Source organism: Chroicocephalus ridibundus, chromosome 11, assembly GCF_963924245.1.
Source record: "Chroicocephalus ridibundus chromosome 11, bChrRid1.1, whole genome shotgun sequence".
NCBI classification, from domain to species: Eukaryota; Metazoa; Chordata; class Aves; order Charadriiformes; family Laridae; genus Chroicocephalus; species Chroicocephalus ridibundus.
In genome coordinates this window covers 11,648,712-11,670,267 of record NC_086294.1, presented here as the reverse complement: position 1 = coordinate 11,670,267, position 21,556 = coordinate 11,648,712, and the positions used below count along the sequence as shown (strand labels likewise).

The 21,556-nt window shown below is 42.7% G+C and overlaps 1 protein-coding gene across 2 annotated transcripts in view; it reads left to right on the top strand.

Annotated features, from left to right (window-relative positions):
• The first annotated feature begins 3,235 nt into the window (after positions 1-3,235).
• Positions 3,236-21,556, top strand: part of KDM3B (lysine demethylase 3B) — a 64,231-nt gene continuing 45,910 nt past the window's right edge. For both annotated transcript variants that reach the window (XR_010072933.1, XM_063349221.1), the window contains exon 1: positions 3,236-3,524. Coding sequence is in view for 1 of the 2 variants with exons in the window: in XM_063349221.1 (XP_063205291.1) it covers positions 3,354-3,524 (171 nt within the window). In the remaining variant the exon portion in view is untranslated. The remainder of the gene's footprint in view (positions 3,525-21,556) is intronic.

The window sequence follows — 21,556 nt, the reverse complement described above, 5'->3', positions numbered from 1 at the left end:
CAGGGTGAGGCAGGAGTGCCCTAGCTGCACTAATCTGCTTACAGGAGGTGCTCACACTGTCCCAAGGTACATTCTGTTTGTCAGGGTCACTGCTGCTGACCAGCTTTTTTATAGAGGACTCAGAGTTTCAGAAATATATTTTTGTAGACAATGACTAAACTGTGAAACATGGAAATAAAGCATGTAAACAAAAACTTACAGCACTGTCCTCCGTACAAATGTTTTTCTCACTTCAGTTCTCTCCTGACTCGTTAGAAAATGTTTGATTACTTCTTGGATATATTTTAATAAAGTTCTCCAAAGAACATGGCTGCTGTCTATGGAAGGGGTGGCCTTAGATACAATATTGAAGGGGAGGGTTGAAAACCTCTACAGGCGAGTGTCTGCATCAGTCCTGCTTTTCTCAAATTAGGCAAGTTGGATCTTCCACACAATCACTCCCTGGATCAGCCACTCTGGCAAATGGCTTTCTTTGGATTCCGGAGCGTGGACCACCAATCAAGGCCAGGAAGGTTGCAGCCTGGAAAAGAAGCCATCTTCAGGGGTTAAGGGACAGCTTTAGATGTAGCCTGGTGGTTAGTTATGTGAGTTCTCACAAGTTGAAATTGTGGTAACTGGTTTTGCAGCCTTTTAAGTGTGTAGTTTAAAAATACACGTAAACAGCAGTAGCTGTTGTCACCCTTTTACAGTAAGATAGTATTTGAAATTAATACACAAAATTAGCCCATGAAACTGATTTTTCTAACATATAGTAAAAGTTGGTGCAACAGAATTAGCATAGAAAAGCCCTTAGGCATTTCATACATTGAAGTTAATTCATGTTTTATGGCCTATGCTCCCTGTATTAATCATTAATGGAAGTTACAAAGCCCTTTATTATTCTTGGTGGGTTATTTGTCTAGCTGGTGCTGCGCGCCTTTGGAATATCCAGCACCGTGCTCAGGAGATGGGATATGGGAAATGCTGGCCTGCTGTATCGTGGCAATTTCCATCTTGGAGCTGTTGGAATGGGAAGGGGACAAGGAGCACTTGGTATCTTCCACGTGGTGGTACTATTTCTGCTACATAGCTCATGTTCAACAAGGCCAAGTGCAAGGTCCTACACTTGGGTCAGGACAATCCTCATTATCAATACAGGCTGGGGGATGATGTGATAGCAGCCCTGCGGAAAAGGACTTGGGGGTACTGATGGATGAAAAGCTGGACATGAGCCAACAATGTGCACTTGCAGCCCAGAAGGCCAATCACATCCTGGGCTGCATCAAAACAACTGTGGCCAGCAAATCCAGAGAGGTGATTCTCCCCCTCTACTCTGCTCTTGTGAGACCCCACCTGCAGTACCGTGTCCAGCTCAGGAACCCTCAGCACAAGAAGGACATGGACCTGTTGGAGTGGGTCCAGAGGAAGGCCACGAAGATGATCAAAGGCTGGAGCACCTCTCCTATGAAGACAGGCTCAGAGAGTTGGGGTTGTTCAGCCTGGAGAGGAGAAAGCTCCAGGGAGACCTTATAGCAGCCTTCCAGTCCCTGAAGGGGGCCTACAGGAAAGCTCGGGGGGGGCTGTTTGCAAGGGCATGTAGCAATAGGACGAGGGGCAATGGTTTTAAACTAGAGCAGGGTATGTTTAGATTAGACTTTAGGAAGAAGTTCTTTACAATGAGGGTGGTGAGACACTGGAACAGGTTGTCCAGCGAGGTGGTGGAGGCCCCATCCGTGGAGACATTCAAGGCCAGGCTTGATGAGGCTCTGAGCAACCTGATCTAGCTGAAGATGTCCCTGCTTACTGCAGGGGGTTGGACTAGATGACATTTATACGTCCCTTCCAACCCAACGCATTCTATGATCTTATTGTTTCAGTAAAGAAACTTCAGGCACGAGGGCGAAGCCTGGTCTTCAAAGAACGTAGTAATCGTGGATTTACCATGGCAATCACTTAGACGCAAGACATAAAGGCTCTGCTACTCTTCAGTAATGTTTCTGTTGGCTCCTGTACTTATTCAAAAAAGAAAGGGAGGGGGAGGTTAGTAAAAACAGTGGCGTGCAGCACACCAAAACTGGCAGATGCTGTACAGCAGAGGAGGACAGAGCAGAGTTCTGGTGTTGTTTCTTAAGTTCTATGTCGTTCAAAATACCAAAGGCAGACACTTTTGAACCTTCTCTTGATGTGATAATCTGTCTTAGAATCTGTTCAGTATTTTCTCTTCGTGCCACATCAGGACTAAAATCACACCATAAAGAGTAGTGGGATGAGATGATGAAATACACTTCTGAGGACAGGCACATCGTACAAACAGGTATTGCATCCCTCTAACCAGAAAGTAACAAGGATGAAATGTTGTCAGCTACTTAAAACAACCTGGCGCAATCATTTTGAATAAAGGAAAGCGAAAGCAAGCAATTTGCCCCTGCTGCTGCTAATTTGGTGTCAATATGACTCTCCTCGAGTGAGGAGACAGTGCATGCACAAGAAAACAACTTATTTCCACGAGAATATCCTTGTTCTGGTATGGAGTACGGTATCTGCTCCTCACTCCAGTTTCTGTCAGTGCTACTGGGTCTTTACTGCACAAGCAGAGAGAGATGTAGAGTTGCTGGTCATTTCTGTCACAGTGCAGGATTCTCAAGTGTTTTGTGGTGTTCAAGTATGTTGAAAAGGAGCAGCTTAGGGCATTGCACTATTCATCATGAGAACTGTTCAAATGTTCAGCTAATCTGACAGCTGCATACCATTAACGTGATTTCCTACCTTAATCACCCTTTGAATAAATGCCTTTTCAAAATCTGCCTCACAGAAAAGCAAAGCACCCAGACTTGGGATGCGCTGCTGTTATTCCAGGGCCAACAGCATTTACTCATGCCAATCTGAAACATTCAAAACCGCAACTCCGATCTCACATCTCAAGCTGTTACCGTACTGGTTTTGTGGGTGTTTACCTCCAAAAGTAGCTTAAAAGAGCCTTAATTTCTGTGATAATCTCAGATTTTCAATTTGGCGTTAACGAGAGGCCCTGCCGCGGGAAGGCCGCCTGCTTCGGCTCTCCCCTACTGACCGGCTCCGCCGCGGGGCCCGTCCATCCCGGCGGCTCCTCCGCTGCGCGACTTCTCCCGTTCCCCCCGCGGTCGCCGCGGGCCCCATCCCGCCACCGCCCCTCAAGCCTGCGCGCGGCCGCGGGCGCGCGGGGCAGTGTGGGGTAGAGGAAGGAGGGGGTGATGCGCAGGCGAGGTGCATGCCGGGATCGGGGCGGGCGGTGCTCGGAGGCCCAGCGCGGGGCAGTCGCTTGCTCGGTGTCTCGGGGCGTCGGCGGCGATCAGTGGGCTCGGGCCGGCGGCGGAGGCGGCTCCTGCCCGTCGGGGATGGCGGACGCGGCGGCCTCCCCCGTGGGGAAGCGGCTCCTGCTGCTGCTGGCGGCGGGGCCGGGCGAGGGCGAGGCGGCGGGGCCGGAGCCGGGGCCTGCGCTGCCCTCCCGGGCCTGGCGGAGCGGCACGGTGCGGGCCATGAGCGGAGCCGTGCCCCAGGACCTGGCGGTGAGGCCCCGGCGGCGGTGGGGGGGCGGGCTGCGGGCGGCGTGGGGGCTACGGGCGGGGACGCAGCGGGCCGGGCCGCCCGCGTGGGCCTCGGCCTCTCGCCGCCGGGCGGGCCGGGGCCGGGGCCGGGCAGCGCTGCGCTGCGGGTGAGGGGCCGGGGTGCCGCCTCCCCCGGGCGGGCGGCTTTCCCGGGGCGCGCTGCGGGGCGGGGAGCGGCGGGCCCGGCCCGCGGCGGCGGAGCGGCCCTGGCGGCCGGCGGGTAGGGGCCGGCCCGCGGCGGGGAGCGCTGGCAGCCGCCGGGCGGGGGTTGGGAGTGACCCGGCTGCGGAACGAACGCATCTGGGAGGTTTGTGCCCTTTGGTGCCGACGGGTCTGTGTGGAAACTTGCGGGTGTTGGTCGGGGGTTGCGGGACGGCGCTCGGTGTCCTGGATCAGCCCAGACGATGCCCCTCGTTTGAAGGGGTAATTTGTAATGGGGTTCATCGACTTCATTCTGTCTTACATTTTGTTTTCAGCTGTAGGAATTTCTGCTTCCTGTAATGTCTTTAGTATTTGTTTCGTTTATTTCTAGTGTAGCTCAGTGAGGGGCTTGGGTGGAGAGTTTAAAAAGAGGTCTTGAAAGATATCTGTGCCATTTCTCTTTGCCTGGGTCAGTTCTGTGGGTATTCGCTGTAAGCGATGGCATGCTTTGGAGAGCTGATAGCCTGCTCCTGAGAACTGGGTGACCCACGTTAGGTGAAGTGAAGTTCTGTGTTCTTGAAGAGTTTTGTTAGTTCTCTTTATGATTAGTTTTTTAAAAAATGGATGTTGTTACAATAAGTTCTTTGGGCTTCTTTGCAGAGTTCCAACTTTGGAAAGCTTCCTTGACTTCCTACAGTCATGCCGCTTTCTTTGGCCTTGTTTCAAAACTGCAGCTAGGGCTATCGGTAGGAAGTAGTTTGCTGGTTTTAGCTTTGCAAATCCTGTGCCTGCGGTTGAGAGCTGTGGTGGTGCACTCTAGCTGCTCCCTCATTTGTTTAAGGAGGAGGAAAATAAAGAGCAAGCAGAAAGGCGATCTTCAAAAGAAAAATGGTACAAGCATTTGAAACTCTGTCTGAAATATAGAAATACATTGGGGCTAACTAAGACCTGGTCTGGAGGACTACTCTTGTAGCAGACTGCATTTGACATATGTATCATCCATAATGCTATTGTGTTATGGAATCATCCATCCCAAATATGTCTATGATGTAACAAATTATTGGTGTGCCTGATCTTATTACTGTCTCGGTGGAAGGACTGCCTGGTGGAGTGTTGTGCACTTTCTTTTGTGTCTGTGGATCTCCGTCCAGTAAAAGCTAGTCAGTTGTTTCCTGGTTAGTCTTTGCTGTCCAACCATGTGACACCTGTTAGACTACTCTAACAAAATAAAAATCAACTTCTGTACTTGATAGCATGGGAAGAATAGGATTTTTTTGGTGTGAATTCATTACCTTCGTTCAGCACTGCAGTTCTCACCCCAGTTCCTTTCATCAATAACCTTCCCCTTGGCACAGTATCAGTGATGCAGCTGTCTCTAAACAGTATATTCTCCAAATCTGTACTCTTAAATGTGAACTGTGTATAATACTCAAGGTGAATTTTTGAGAGTTCTGTAATGTGGAATATTTTGTGTTGCCATGGAACTTTCCATGCATAATGAACACTGCTTTGACAATGATAATGATGTACTATCAGAAAAATAAGTTGTCTTTTTAAACTCATTCTGCCAGAAGAAGTGACGAGTTGGCATCAAGCAGTCAACCACAGTTTAGGAAATACTCATCTGAGGTAAACTAATAATGTGGACTAAGTCTGAAAAAGGCTAGAAAAAAAGCTATTCTACCCTTTGGGTTACTGAAGTCTGTGCTTTCTCATGGTTTCCTGTAAGGATGGTTTCTCTTACGAGCCTGTAGTCTGACGCTGGGATTTTTCAAAGCAGAAAACTCAGGAATAGACTAGAAGTGTAGAACTCGTACCGTTTCAGAAAGCAGCTGAAATAGCTTGCTTCCCCGCCCCTCCCCCCCCAATATTGGATTGTAGGAAACTGTTACTCTTTCTGGTGGGGTAAAGCCTCTGAAAAGGTTTTGCCTTTTTTTTTTCCCCGGTGTAAATTTGGTTATAGAGAGTAGCTCTTAAATATTGTTAATTTGATAAAATGTGGAATAATCTAATTATGTCTAGTCCGCAAAAACATATATAATGGTCAGTCCTAGTTGTGCCCTCTCCACAGCACCCAGAAGAAATCCTGAGGAAAAACTGTGCTGCTATTAGAAAACAGCTTTGCCTCTTCTAACTAGAAACACATTTTACCCTTTTTCCTCAAAATGTCTATTAGGACAGAATCATAAAAGACCTGCCAAGCTTTAGCTCGCTACTGTCCTAATATCGTAAAAGGATATTTTGCATGTTAGTGGCAAAATAGCTCAACGTGTCATGTGCAGGACAACTGCTTCTGCTTATGTGGAAAAAAAAAGTGTGAGAGATGCCTATTTTAATGCTGAGACAAGCTATACAAATACCATGGAAATCAGGAGGTTTAGGAAACAAGGTGTTTTGATTAGGACTGTTTTGGAATAATCCACGTATGCTTCTTATGGTAGAGAATGGATTGGGTTGGTTTTGGGTTTTTTTTTTCCCCTTTATGGATAGTAAATTATGTCTCACACAAGTTTTTTTATGTCCAAATTTCTAGCTTTTCTAGAGTAATCTGCACATGTATTTCAAGGTATTCTGAAGATATTTTCACTTCTAGATGATATGTAGATTATACAGCTTAATGAAAACATGTAGTGATCTAAAGTATCTTGTTCATTAGGGATTTCATTGAATAAAGTTGATATTTAGCAACGATCTGAATTGTGGAATGAGATTAATTTACTTTGCAAGTGTCATCAGTGTTTGAGTTAACCATAAATATCAGGGTATTTCAACTAGTTTTCCTAACTAGGTCACATTGAAAAAAGTATCTTCCTGTCTGGAGACTGTATGTAGTAGATGAGGGATGCTGGAACCCTACAAGACTGGATTTAGATTTACGTGCTCTCAAGCTGTTTTCGGATGCTACTTCAAAGTCATCTTGACAGTTGAGAAGAATGTGTGAAAATGTGCATATACTGTCTGTTTGGGATAGGATGTGCAGAGGTTCTTGCCAGCTGTGCATTCATGTCTGCTGCAGAATTTCACTTCTCTCTGATTGGAGCTGAATGGGGAGTTTGTAGAGGCTTTCAAACCGCAATAGATAACAGAAAGAGGAATTTTCAGACAGGGAGTTGAAACTGGGACTCAGAGGAAGTGGTAGGAAGGTTCACAACAAGCTGGGGTTGTGTGAATCTGGGATGTCTGTGCCACTGTACTTGTCTTCATTTCCTTCTGTCCTGCAGAGGTGATCGTAGTCCTGTCAGCAAGACACTTGTATGTGTTTGCGTAGTGAAGGAGAATATGAGGGGAATGGACCACAGAAAGTGGCCTAGGCTTTGACTCACTCCATAAGTCATGTCTCCTGTTGCTGCTGTTGAGGGCAGAACACTGAGCTGGATGGATGTTGGTAAGACCAGGAGGCCTATCTTTCATGCTTCTTGCTGTAAAAGAGATGTTTAAGAACAAACAGGATGTTGAACATTTTTTTCAAATAAATTTTTACTTGCGTTGCAAGTAAAATGCAGTTCTTCGAAGGAGAGCTGACTGTAAAAGTAGTAGGTGCATGTTTTCTCCACTTATTCTCTGATACTTTATTGGTGGCCTAGGGACAAAGTATTATGAATATTTGTTATGCCACAATTGTGTTTTTTCTGATAGCCTTTCTGTCTTCCCATGTGTTAGAGACAGACATCCACACTGAAAATTTGTGTTCATACAGTGAGCAATGTCTTCTGTGGCTCCACTGATTACTTTTTTCAAGGCTCAATAGGGTCATAAGGGATTTTATAACCATTTATACTACTGAAATGCAAGGAGCGGGGATGATATGAGGGGGATGGAATACCTCTGCGTTTGAAGCTTTAGTAAGTATAAGTTTACATGATTTATTTAAAACAAAAAAAAAAAAAGGGGGGGTCTTGGCTTCTTTGGTGGTGTAACTGCAGTAGAGGAAACTTGGTGTGACTTGCAAAATTCTCAGAAGGATCCTGGCAGATCTGAGGTGGTTATCAAGTTATAGGTGAGGAATGAGGTGGAGACTCAAGCTAAGGAGCCATCCCAGCTCACGGGTAGTGAGGGACAGGGCAGATGGTGGCTGTGGAAGAGCTGGTAGGACTGATCTCGGCAGTGGTGTTACTGGGGCTGGCAGTGGGACCGGGAGGTGAAGGACTGTTCCTCCAAAATACAGGTTACGGAGAAATAACAGTAACAAAATTTGTGTGGCAGTGTGCAAGAGAGGCTAATTGGCCTGCACGCGTTTGATTAAGCCCTTTACAGAGTTGTCCTTACACAGCACTCGCTGATTCCGTATCTGCTGGGTACCTTTTCACCCGCCTGTCTTCCATGTTTCTGTTAACCAAGACACTCGAAGTTCCTGTCCTTCTCTTTTTTTTTTTCTCCCCTTTTCCTTATTTGAGGATACTTTTCTTGACACCTGGTAGCAATTACTATACGTATGCAGGAGTTTCAGCTGAACTGCTTTGTTCCTGGGAATTATGGAAATGCCCGCTTTGAATGCTCACTGTGCCTACGTGGTGTTTATGCAGTGTTTCTGGTATTTTAGGAAGTGTCATGCTATTGAACACATGCTATGCTGATCTGCACAAGTGCAGTAAAATCAATATATTTTAAACCTATCAGACTTGCACAAAATAAATATGTTTGGGGGAGTCTAGGTAGAACTACAGAAGCTCTAGATTGAGAAGGTAAACTTCCAAGACATAGAAATGCTGCCTTTAATGCAGCAGTCTGAGTATTTTACATTTGTGTCAATGAAAGAACAGCTGTACTGGGCAAGGTGGAAGGTCCACCTAGTCCCTGCCTCTGCCCTGTCCTCTCTGGTGCTGGTCGGATGGGGATGTCCCTACGCAGCTGTGTTAAGCCTTCCAGCAACAGGCTGCCAAGTGTGAGTTTTCTGAAATGATGCTCAGCTGTAAAACTACACGCAGCATGACTGCTGTATATTTGCATCAGTGAAGGGCTATAACATACGTTTTTGCTCATCTGATAGTGGATGCTCTGTAGAGATCACTGACATGTAAATAGACTGGCTTTGGATGGTTGATCTCTTCCTCCTTCTGCATGGTGTTTGTAGCATCAGAATCAAGGATTTCATATTCCGTAGTTTGGACTGAGTGAACCATGGTTCACTTTGGAAAATTGCTGCTCGAATAGGCTTACTGCTTAAAATGTATATTCAAGGAATCTAGTCTTACTTAGAGTTAACTCATCTTCTTTATATTTAGTGGTAACTGCATCTACAAGTTTTATTTCTACTGATATAAGTGATATGAAAAGTTATAGTGTTCTTGCATGTTAAATTCGTAGGAGTATTCAGACCGAGCTTCTGCAAGTGAAAGCTGGAAAGTTACTGTGTACTGGCAAAGTCTGTCTGCAGGAAGCTCCTTGGAATTGTTTGCGTTTGCAGCCAAACTGTTTGTCTTTGAAGAAGTTGAGTGTTCCAATTACAGGCACAAGAGATTTAGAGATTTCATCAAAATTATTTCTTTTGACCTTTTTGAATATTGTTTTGTAGTGTTGAAGTGTAACAACAGAAACAAGGGGAAAAAGCTAGAAAAATAAAATGTGCTTTGGCAAGACCTTAGATTATTTTTTTTTTCCCATCATTGTCAAAACATAGCGTATTTTTCCTTCGTGAGTTTATTTTCTTGGGTGGACAGTGTTTACATGGTATGTACAGGGCTTGCTTTTTACCAAACAAAATGCCATAAGCTGGGAAAGTAGAAACCATATGTTTTACGGTCTGTTTGGTGAATATACCATCACTTCATTTAGCTGGGTTTTTAGTTATGGCTAGAGAAAGCAGTAGACTCAGTAAGAGCTGTGCAAATAAAGTAAAATTTAGCAAGTTGAATACTGGTACTTATAATCATAATTCAGATCCCTGTCTTGACACATTTGTTAGTATGTTTTTCTATAAGGTGGTTGTATGTATCACACTTCAAATAAATCCAAAAGATTGAATCTTTGTAATGACAGTTTGTAATGACTGTAGTTCAGCACTGTAACTGGTAAGGGTTTTGAGCTACAGGTTGGCAGCTGAGCATCATCCAAATGGTTGTAGAAAGTCAGGTTTCTGTAATATCCATTGTAAGATGTTTTCTCAGTTTTCAGTGGGAGGTATCAGTGCACATACTAGAAGTTTGAAAGGTTTCTTTTGTTTGTTAGTGCTTCTAGGTGTGACTGCAGGCCTGGTGCAGAAATTCCTGTGGAATACTAGCAGTTGCATACTTTTTTCTGTCAGGTTTCGAATGGAAGACTGATTATTTCGTAGGAGGTTGAAAAGGGACTTGTGGGTATGGAGCAACTTCTACTTGAAATGCAAGTGATTATCATAAAGTTGCTTGGGGTTTTTGTCTTGAGTTATTTCTGTGTTACATCTCTCTGCTTTGGTGGCAGTCCATTTCCTAAACATTTTGGACGAAAAAGGTAAGCCAGTGTTTTAACCAAGCAGTTGCTTGAAGAAACCTGTTTTGTAGTTTTAACTTCTGAGGGTACAAGGCATTCATTTTGTAGGAAAACAATCTTCTGCATGTAGTTTGTATATACATATTCCTTGGGCAAGTTCTGTGTGCTTAGTAGCTATTTTCTTTTGCCTGATCTGATTCTGTGCTTCAGTGAATTCCTTGATTATTAATTAGACTGACCATTCTTTCCTCCTTCAAGGTCTGTCTTGTGCTTGTTCACATTTCTAGGGCTTTTCCATGCTCATCTTTTGAATTCTCTGTGTTGCCACCATGTGCTTGAGGTTTTTACAGAGCTCCCACTTTTTAAACCAACTTCCAAGCTGATGGTAGCTTCAAAAATATTTGTATATAACCACATCACGTTCTTATAGAAACGTTTGGCGAAATGTCTTTCCAAGAAGACTTAGCTAGTGTAATGAAAGTCTCTATATCATGTTTGCGTTTGGTTGTTGAATAGATTTTTTTTTTTTAATGTGATTGTAAAATATACTTGCTCCTACAGTAACTTCTCTTGGTAGTGGTAGAGTGCTCTCTAAGGAGTCTTAATGTTTCCTGTTTCAACTGCTGATTACAGAACCAAAACAAAACTGAGTTTTACCTCCACATAGTTATTGTCCTGAGGTCACTGTGCTTGTCACTTCAGTTACGTGCGCAATGCTTCATGCTTTCCCTGTGAAGCCGCTGGTGTCTGCATCTAATAATTTGTGCTACCTCCTTTTGATTAGATGCGCTAACTAATCAAAGCATTCAACTTTTCAATCAGGGGCAGATTTATTTTCTGCTGTAGTTTCTAAGTACGTTTTATTTTGAAACTGTTCTTACGGCAAGCTTATCTGTAGTTGGAAAAAATCTTACTGCTTCTGTCTTGTTCTCGTTGATTAAGTGACTGTGCCCTTCTGAGGTGATGCTGCTTGGCAGTGACTGCCTTGTTGCCGGTACTTGCTGCTGGGAGTCCCTTTTTAGTGTTCCACCTACTCTGGATGGTGCTGTTTGCAAAACACAAAGAAAGATGGAGAGGTTTTCTTGTATAGTCAAGTTTTCTTTGCACTTTTTGCGTGTGTAGCAGACCTTTTGCCATCTTTCTGAATTTACTCCAAAAAGCAGTGGTTTTGTTGATGTCCGCCTTGTTAACTTTGACATTAATAACTGTATTCAGAGACGAGTTTCATTTGTTAGAGATGGTTAGTATGCTAAATGACATTGAAGTTGGTGATTTTGGAGAGAGGCTGACAGTTTCTTAGGCGTCCTTCTAAAGAATAGCATAATTTTCTACTTGCGAAGTACTTGCTTTGGCTTCTTATTTTCAGATTGTTGAGAATGTGGCATTAACCTCCAGGTTAAAGCTTTTCTTTGAGATTGGGTTTAGCTATAGTCATGTGGTCTATCATCTAATAACCTAAAATAAATTTTTTACTTTATCCAATTTAATCTATAAAACTCAGCAAAAATGAGATGTACTACTACTTTATCACTAATATTTTTTCAAGGAAGATGCCAAACTTTGAAAGCAAAGGAAAAGAGTGAGGGAAACCAGAATTAGCAATTGGAATAGCAAATTTTCAGAGGCTGTGGTTGTAAGAACTTCCAAAAGCTCCTCAGATTCTTCTCGGGTCTGCATAAGGTACCATTAGTCTTGAGGCCAGGAATGTGTCTAAAGAAATTTGATACTTTTTATGCCAGCTTTATCAGTGACATTATTGATTGTGTTGCAATAATAATTCTACTGCTCCAATACTTGCCATTTTAAACCTAATAATTTTCATCCTACTTTTACCATTCCCCTTAGACTTTTGTAAATCCCAGCCTTCTTCATTTTTAGTGCAGTGCCATTTAATGCTTTGGATACTCAAGTTCAGGTTGGAAACAGTAAAAAAAATTCCTTCGTATTATACGTAAGATACATAGATAAAACTGTCTTTTAACTCTTTACATTTATTGCTATTCTTTTTTTTTTTTTTTGCAGCCCCCTCCTCCAGCCCTCACCTGAAACTTACTCTTCTGAAAGTTATTGCCAAATATTTGTGAAACCACTAGTGTTGTCTCAATAGACTAGTAATTTCAGGTTCTTTCTTTCCTATTTCTAAATACAAGTGTTGTATTTGCCACTTGCCAATTATACAGGTACCTATTTTAAATGGTTTAAAAAGTCAGGGTATCAAACCTGCAATTTAAGGTGTTGCTTTTCCTTCAGAGTTCTGAACTGGAGGTCCTCATCCTTTTCTTGCTGGGTTGTAGAATGCTTGGGATTAGGAACAGTTTACTTGGATTTCTAGGTGATGTGTTTTGTGAAACAAGATATCATCATCTTTACAGTCCCAATAGTAGTCAAAAAAGATTGTCTTGCTATTGTTTCACTCAAGTTGTTTTTTATGATGCTTTGGGATGCAGGCAGACAGCAGGTAAAGGTGCATTTTAGAAGAAATAGCAACAAAAAGCACAATATTTGACAAAATTTGTATGTGTCCAAAACAAATATATTTTACGAAACTCACGCTTTCTAATAGCTCAAGTATGTCAAGTTACTAATAGCAGAGAAAATTGAGAACTGATAATTTTCACATAAATTAAGGAAAAAAGGTGTCACTTTTTAAGGATAGGTCTGGGGGGTGGTGAAAGAGTTCTTAGTGTACAAAATGGCCTGGTGCTGCTTCAAAAGGCAGTCTGTCTCTGGCTGTGCAGCAAGGAGGTCTCCGATGGCAGGAAGCTTCTGTAGGAATGCAAACATTTTCTGAAATAAATTCCTCTTAAAAAGCAAAGCATAGTGATTAGCATATTTGGCTCTGCCTGGTATAAAATACACCACAATTACTGGATTCATTTCAGAGTGCAAGGGATGTTAAATAAATGGCTTGAGATACAGCGTGCATAAAGTGGTACTGTGTCTAATGCGCATGGCTTGGAGTTTCTGATTTGGTTGGCTTGATAGACTCATGTTGACCATGCAGCCACAGGGCTACGAGGTTGCTGTTAGATCCTAAATTTGACTTGGATAGCACTTGTTATCCAAGAGATACACCTGCCATCATCACTTTCTTGTTTGGAGTAAACCAAAACCGTCCAAAACAGCTCCTATCTGGAAGTGTTCAGCTGCGTGACAGCTGTCATGAGTTTTACTGGGTAAAGTGGAAAAAAGCAGTGCAGCATATGGGAGAGAGAGTAGTCCAGTAGTTTATGTTCCTGCTCCTAATGTGTAAGAAAAAACTTGTCGACGAAGAGTTCAGTCTGATGATGTTGTTAAGTCAATAGAGTAGCTAGCTAATATATTAAAAAAAAAGGTTATTAATTGCCCTTCCCATCTCTTGTGCATTTTCCTTCATTGGACCCTTAAGCAAGCAGCATGGAGGAAGATTGCAGGCCATGAGCCATTACTTGTGAGTGCTTAGTTTCTACGTGTTTGCTAAAGGTGCACGCCGTGGAGGTGGCTGGGTCGCGTGTGCAAGGGAGAGCGGTGGGACTGTGTGGTGACAGCGGTGACACCATGTCCTGGTGCTCTCAGTAACATCAAGCTGCTGGAGTGGGATCTGACCTTAGCTAAGCTGATCTAAGGCATTTTAGCCATCTAAATTTCAAAAACACGTTAACTGCATAAACCAACTGGAAAGAATCTCAAGCATTTTCTCGAAGTGCTGTTTTGAAAGTAACATCTTAAAGATACTTTGCACACAGAATTATAAATGCATGTATTTGTTACTTGCTGTGTATCAGGATAATAAAGCACTGTGCTTCTTGAAGACTTTTTAAATTTTGAATTTTGGACAACTGCTTTGCTTTGACTAATGATCCAGTTTGCACGGTGGCTAAATCTCACAGGGAGGAGGCAGAGGTATCGAGGCCATCCTTAATCGGCCTTTTGCATTTGGATTGTATTAGGTGGAGTCTTTGGAGTTCCAGGCTCAGTGCAGATCTGCTTGGGCTTCACCTTGTGTTGTGAAAAAATTGTACGTCGTTTTTGACTAGTGTCTTGTTACAAGGGTGAGGTAGCATGGATTGAGGCCAAACCAGATTGCTCTCACATTCATACCTGTGGTAATGAAGGTTGTGGACTGTCTCTGTGTCACAGAGCGGTGACAGGGCTGATGGTGCTTGTTTTTGTTACAGCAGGAGCGTGGCAGTTGCATTGTGCTCCAGAATGGCTGTGGACTGAAGTTGGTACAGAACAGGGTAGGGCCTTTCCGATGAGACTTCTTCCCTTGGGTTTTGTGGTTTGTACGTAGTTTCTAGTGCTGATTTTGAGCTGTGACACTCAACATTACTTGACACTTTCCTCCATGTGTCTGGACAGCATTAGGGTCAGTAGTGATGCTCAAGCTGGAAATGCTGTAATACTGAAAGAAATGGGATACTGACAGAGTGCTGTGGTAGATTCTGTTTGTTTTGGCACTGTCATTCTTCCTTTCCTACCTACTTACCCCAGTTTATCTAAATGCGTACTTCAGCTGGGCAGGGAGAGAAAATATAACAAAAGGCTCATGGGTGGAGATACAGACAGGGAGATCACTCAGCAATTACTGTCACGGGCAACACAGACTTGACTTGGGGAAAATTAATTTATTACCAATCCGATCAGAGTAAGATGATGAGAAATAAAAACTAAATCTTAAAACACCTTCTCCCCACCCCTTCCTTCTTCCCGGGCTCAACTTCATTCCCAATTTCTCTCCCTCCTCCCCTGAGCGGTGCAGGGGGATGGGAATGAGTGTTGTGGTCTGTCCATTGCATGCTGTCCCTGCCGCTCCTTCCTCTTCGGGGAGGACTCCCCACACTCTTCCCTGCTCCAGTGCAGGCTCTCTGTTCTGACTGTATGTCCAACATCTTATAAGAAAGAAATAGGCTACTAATTCCTGACTGGCAGTGCTAAAAATGTATTTTGTGGTACCATCAGCATGATACCAGAAAAAGTGTACTGTCATCCTTGTTGTTTCCTTCAGAAATTTTTAAATAGTCGGCCAGCTTTATTGTTGGTAATGTGTTCCCAGGTCATCAGTGCATCAGAGCCAAGTAACGTTGGACCAGATACCAACGTCTGTTGAAATTCACGTGAAGTACTCCTTTCCAGTGCTTGAGATCCATTAGGCTTACGCTCTTTGTGTTTAACTCCTGCTTTTGTGTGCATTTTGTACGGTGTGACAGTAATATTTTACAGAAGTAAAAAAAAAAAAAGCTTGATTAGTCAAGCAAATAATAATTTTACCAAATCAGATTTGAGATAGACCTGTCATTTTAAGAGTTTTGTTTTCGTTTTCATGCTGTCCTCTGTATTTTGGCCAGAACTGCACTGAGGCTAGTAATCAGATTAATTCCTTGTCTTTTTTATAACTGGCTTCTTAACTGCTGAAATTGTTGAAAGGTTTTTTAAAAAAACTAAAGTACATGAAGGCAGGTATTTTATTAAGCTCTTGCAAAAAAAGGTTACTGTTCCCTAGAACCCATTGATTCATAAACATGTTCATCTTTATTAGAAATTGTGAAGTGCTGTTGTTAAGTGTTGACTCACATGATACCAATGCTCATCTTCAGTTGCACTTATGATAAATATTTGTGGCCATTTATTAGCAGCTTGCTATTCCATAAGGTAGTGGCTTTAGTAGAGTTACGATTTCTCTAGCACTGGCTGGTTTAATACTATTTCTGCCCTAGATCCTGTCAAAAGAGTTTTTGATTGTTTTGCTTAATTATCATTAGGCACTATAAGCATAGGAAAGTGCCAAGAAAACATTAAAAACTATGTATATTTTCTAATTTTAGTAATATATGTAGTGTCTTCACTAAATATATCTTGTCTTAATCAGTATCGGCCTTTAAGCATAATTGTTTTGACTAATAACTGTGGTTTCTTGGCTTTGTGATGAAATCTGCTTTTTGTCTAGCTTGATACAAATTATTTCAGAGGAAGATTTTTCTCTTTTTTTTTTTTTTTTCTAATTTTCCTGGCTTTGGGAATCAGCTGCAGTAAAACACCTAGTGTGTGTATATATATATATTTCAGATTGCATTTTTTTTTTGCCTTTGCTTATAAGAAATAGTTTGAAGCATGATTACTGGATTGGAAGCTAAAAGTTTTCTAAGCATCAGTTTTCCTCAACATTAGGAAAAACTACTTCCCTTTGAGGGTGCCAGAGCACTGGAACAGGCTGTCCAGAGGGGTTGTAGAGTCTCCTTCTCTGCGTTCATGTCCAGCTAGCTCTGTGTGACCCTGCTCTGTCAGGGGGTTGGACTAGATGATCTCCAAAGGTCCCTTCCAACCCCTACAATTCTGTGATTCAGTGTACATCATCTTTGTCTCACATAATGGATTCTAAAATAATACTTTGATTGCTTTAGAAAACTACTGTAGTTTAATTTTTTTAAACTTATTTAATGGTGGGACTAGCTGCATGAGATCTTCGATGTGTCTCCCAAGTTGAAATCTCAGTATCTACCTTCTCTTCTACCCTCTCCCATATGTTGACAACGTAGTTCTCTCTACATCATGAGTAAGAGTTCATGGACCAACTTGTTATCCAATTTTACTTGGTAGTCTGCAACAGATTCCTACCAGTGCCTCCTTTCTGGGCATAAGTACTATTATTCCAATTTACAGATGGGGAAACTCAGCCAGTGAGACTAAATGGCTTGACCAAGGTCATGCAGGAAGCCTCTGATGAAGCAGGGAATTGAACCTGGGTCTCTGGCTACTCTCTAGCAACTGATGGACCATCCTTCCTTTCAAAACTAGGTAAAATTTATTCTAAGGGATATTTTTGAACTTGGATTTTTTTTTGCCATCTTCTGCTTTTTCTAATACATAAAACCCTAAAATGTAAAGATTTTATGTTTTTCATAGATGGCATCTACAATAGACCTTTGTACAAATTCTAATGCAATAAGCTGCAGTATTTTTTCTGTTGTAAATAAAGTTTAGAGCCTGTGTGTCACATGATGAAAAAGACCGATATATCTGTCTTATCTATACTATGGTCTTCCTATCGTTTCTGCTTTTATAGTGGAACTGATGTTGGAAAACTTTAGGGAAAATTCCGTTTGAACCAGACTATAGTTCTCTATAGCATATTAAGGCCTCAGTGTTGGGGTAGTAGCTAGAGAAGAATGTGTCATCTGGAAAAAAAGCTTCAGGCTGTCTGTGTATCAAATAAAGCAGAGCAGCAGGTCTGGTTTGTAGTGTCTTTTTATTGAGACAGGCAAAAAAAAAAAAGCGGGGCGGGGGGGAGAATTACAGGTGTGTATACACCCTCTGGTGTTTGTGTCAGGAAAAAAAACAAACTGTTTTTGTACATTAAAAAAACGAAACAAACCACCAAAGCGTAAAAATCTCTACTGTTTGCAATTAGATATTGCTTAGAGAAGGCATTTTTCCATGTAGGAGAACTTGGGAAATCCTGCAGGTGCATTTTTGTCTAAGTAGCAGCATTTTTTTTTTTATGTGATATGGATGTATCTGCACTAAATGTGTATGTAGTTGCCATCGCCAATGCCACTGTTCAAAAGCATTGGTATTAACAAAGCGCCATTGCTGTTCTTATCAGTGGCTTGTCTAAACTGATTGTGAGCAGAGTTAGGAGGGTCAGCAGAATATATTGTTGGTAGACGTGAACCTGTGAATTGTAGGGCCGTTGATACATTTGAGATGTAATTTATTCTGATGTAGGCAGGGCTTTAGCATACAGATATTTCCTTCTTGACTCAGATCTACACAATTTTCAAATTAAGATGAGAAAAACAGAAAATTCTCAGTTATGATGCAGCTGCATTGCTTAAGACTTCTGGGTTTTTCAACAGAAGTTGAATATTTCTGTTTACCACTTTAAATATCAAAGGGAAATACACTCTTAAGTCTGTCTCATCTGTCCTTACTTTCCTTGCTTTAGGCATCTCTTTCAGGATTCCCTTAGTGTTTTTCTCATAGACTCTAAGCATGTTGGGCATCAGTTCATGAATATGCTGTAGTTATTTTTTGTCGTAATACAAAGTGGTTTATACACAAACACTCAGTGTGCTGTGCAAGTCATCTTCTGCTTCTTGCGCACCCAGTACACAAAATGATTTCTGCTGCAGATTCTGTGAACAGAAACTGAGAACATCGCTATGTATATTGAGGCTTTCATTCTTTTTGTTGCTGTGTGATCTGTTGGAAACTACTGACAATACTGACAGTATCATGTGTGGCGTTGCATGGATCTGGAACAGCTGCCCTGCATATCTGTGTGTAAGAAAATACTCTGTTGGGTATTCACTTAGAATTAGTAATACCTTTTTTAATGGTTGTAAGTCAAGGTTTGGCAGGACTCCATTGCTTGTGTTGGTTATACAAAGATGGAAAAAACCTGAATATTGAACATAGAGCGTGTAAAACAAACTTGCTGTGACTTCTCTGTTTTGCAGGGGAGAGAGATGATTTTAATATGATAACATTGTAAGTCTTTTCTCTCCTTTTGACACAGTTTGTGGGTCTGGCGTTTCCTTTAGAAAGGAAAACTATAAGGTCTGTTTTCCAAGTGAAGTGATGGAATAGAACAGTTCAGTTGGAAGAGACCTACAACAACCATCTAGTCCAACTGTTTGACCACTGCAGGGCTGACCAAAAGTTAAAGCATATTATTAAGGGCGTTTGTCCAAATGCCTCATAAACACTGACAGGCATGGGGCATAGACCACCTCTCCAGGAAGCCTGTTCCATTCGACCACCCTCTCGGTAAAGAAATGCTTCCTCAAGTCCAGTCTGAACCTCCCCTGATGCAGCTTTGAACCATTCCCAGGCATCCTGTCCCTGGATCCTGGGGAGAAGAGCTCAGTGCCTCCCTCTCCACATCCCTCCTCAGGAAGCTGTAGAGCAATGAGGTGGCCCCTCAGCCTCCTTCTCTCCAAAGGAGACCAACCCAGTGTCCTCAGCCGCTCCCCAAAGGGCATGCCTTCCAGCCCTTCACCAGGTTGGTTGCCTTCCTCTGGACCCATTAGAGGACCTTCACATCCTTCTCAAATGGTGGGGCCCAGAGCTGCACACAGAGCTCCAGGTGAGGCCGCACCAGTGCTGAGACAGTGGGACAGTCCCCTCTGTGGACCAGCCGGTCGTGCTGTGTTTGATGCCCCCTGGGATGGGGTTTGCCCTCTTGGTGCCAGGGCCCACTGCTGGCTCCTGCTGAGCTGCTGCCCACCAGCACCCCCAGGTCCCTTTCTGCAGGGCTGATCTCCAGCCGCTCCTCTCCCAGCTTATACTTGTGTTGGGCATTACTCCTTCCCAGGGGCGGAATCCAGTATTTCTTCTGGTTACATTTCATGCTGTTGATGATGGCCCAATGCTCTGATCTATCTAGATCCCTCTGCAATGCCTTTTGTCCCTTGAGAGAGTTAGCCCGTTTGGTATCGTCAGCAAACTGGCTAATGGTGCGTTCCACTCCTGCATTCAGATCATTGGTACAGGTATTGGACAGTGCTGGCCCTAGGACTGAGCCCTGAGGAGCACCGCTGGTGACCAGTCACTGGCCAGCTGTAGCCCCATTCACTACAACCCTTGGAGCCCTGACAGTTCTTCACCCAGTGCACTGTGAACCTGCTTATCTTACAGCTGGACAACTTGCCCAGAAGGATGCTGTGAGGGACAGTATCTAAAGCCTTACTAAAATCCAGAAAAACTACATCCACTGCATTCCCTTCATCCACTGGGTGGGTGGTCTTGTCATAGGAGATTAAAGTAAACGGGACTTTGCCCTTGTGAACCCATGCTGACTGTGCCTGATGATTGCATTGTCCTTTATATGTCTTTTAATAGCACCCTGTGTGATTTTCATGTTTTTTCCGGGCACTGAGGTTAGACTAACAGGTCTGTAGTTCCCTAGGTCTTCCCTCGTGCCCTTCTTGTAAATTGGAATTATGCTGGCTGGCTTCCAGTCAGCGGGGACCTCCCCAGACTCCCAAGACCTTTGGTAGATGATTGAGAAGGGCTCCTGCTGTAACATCTGCTAGGATGTTACAGATGGCATTGCCACCACTTTGTATGTGATGGCTGCGCAGTATTTGTCAGAATATTTAGTGAGCCTCTTAAACATGAAATGGTCATCTTGAGGTTCATCACGGTGTATTTCTTGTAGTAACACATTAAATTAGGAGCTAAAAAGTATGGCTGTTCAACCTCATCAATTTATAATGATTCGTAGAAATGTGAGGTGTCTTACAGGTTAAGGCTGGAAGAAATTTCCATGTAGTCTTACTTTATGTGTGTCACAAGGTAAATTGACTTAAGTCTTGTGTGAAGTAATAAATTAAACAGAAACCTAATAGTATCCGTATTTATTTGGGACAGAGCGGTAAGCTGCCCTTTATGGCTCGTTTGAATTTGTCTGCCTTTAGTGATCGTTGCCAGCTAGTTTAAGGGGACGTGCTGGAGAGAGGTCCTGTCTTTGTAGTTACTTACAAAATATCCCTTCCTTTTTATCAAATTCTTAAATATCTTGCAAAAAGGCATAAGTTCCAAAGTCAGCATAATTCTGATAGTTCTTTTTAACAACCTTTCTTCATATAACCTTTATGATAAAAGAATCATAACAAGATGATTACCTCACTAACACTGTACACATAAGCAAGTAATTCCATTTTGTTACTCTTACGGGATAGACCTCTCTTTATGTCACATTCTACTGCCAAAGTAGCACAAATACAATATTAAGAAAGTTACAGGCCCACTGAAACGGGAAAGATGTTCAGTCCAATTTCCACTATATTGCTGAAATTTGTTGAATTGAAGGAGGGATATCTTGAAGGGTCCAGTCTTTCTCTGCAGGGCCACTTGAGCTTAAGCAGTAATGGAGTTCAGGAATTCGTCAGGAGAGTTGCTTCGTATTCTCTCCCTCTCCCCTTGGAGTCTGAGCTTTTGAGTCTGGGGGGAGGAGTGGATGACTGGTCTCTAATACCTCTTTAACGAGGATTACTGTTAAAGCAGAAGGCTGTCTGTCTCCAGTTAGTGCCCTGTTTACCCCCAGCGATCTTGTAATCATTACAAAACTCAGTTTTGACTGTCCAGCTTAAGATGTTTCTTAACTGATGAGGAATTTCTTGCCATTCATGTGGCATGGTTGATTATATTTGTGTAGTATGTAAGTTGTGTAGATGAAAGATTGGAATGTGACTGTGTTTTACCGTTTAATAGCCCTGGTTGTTAGGATGAGGAATGAGACTTGTAACCCACATTCTTATTCTTAGCATTCATGTCCTGTAATTTCATATGACTTTAACATTTGTCCTTTGTGATAGAATAAGAGAGGATGATATCTCAGAATAGTGATTTAGCATTGTAACATGGTTTATATTGTCACACTTGTAAATAGGGTGATGAAAAGTCTAGTGAGTAGTTGTTTCTGGATAATGTCATGCCATCCGAAATACTTGCATTTGGTTCAG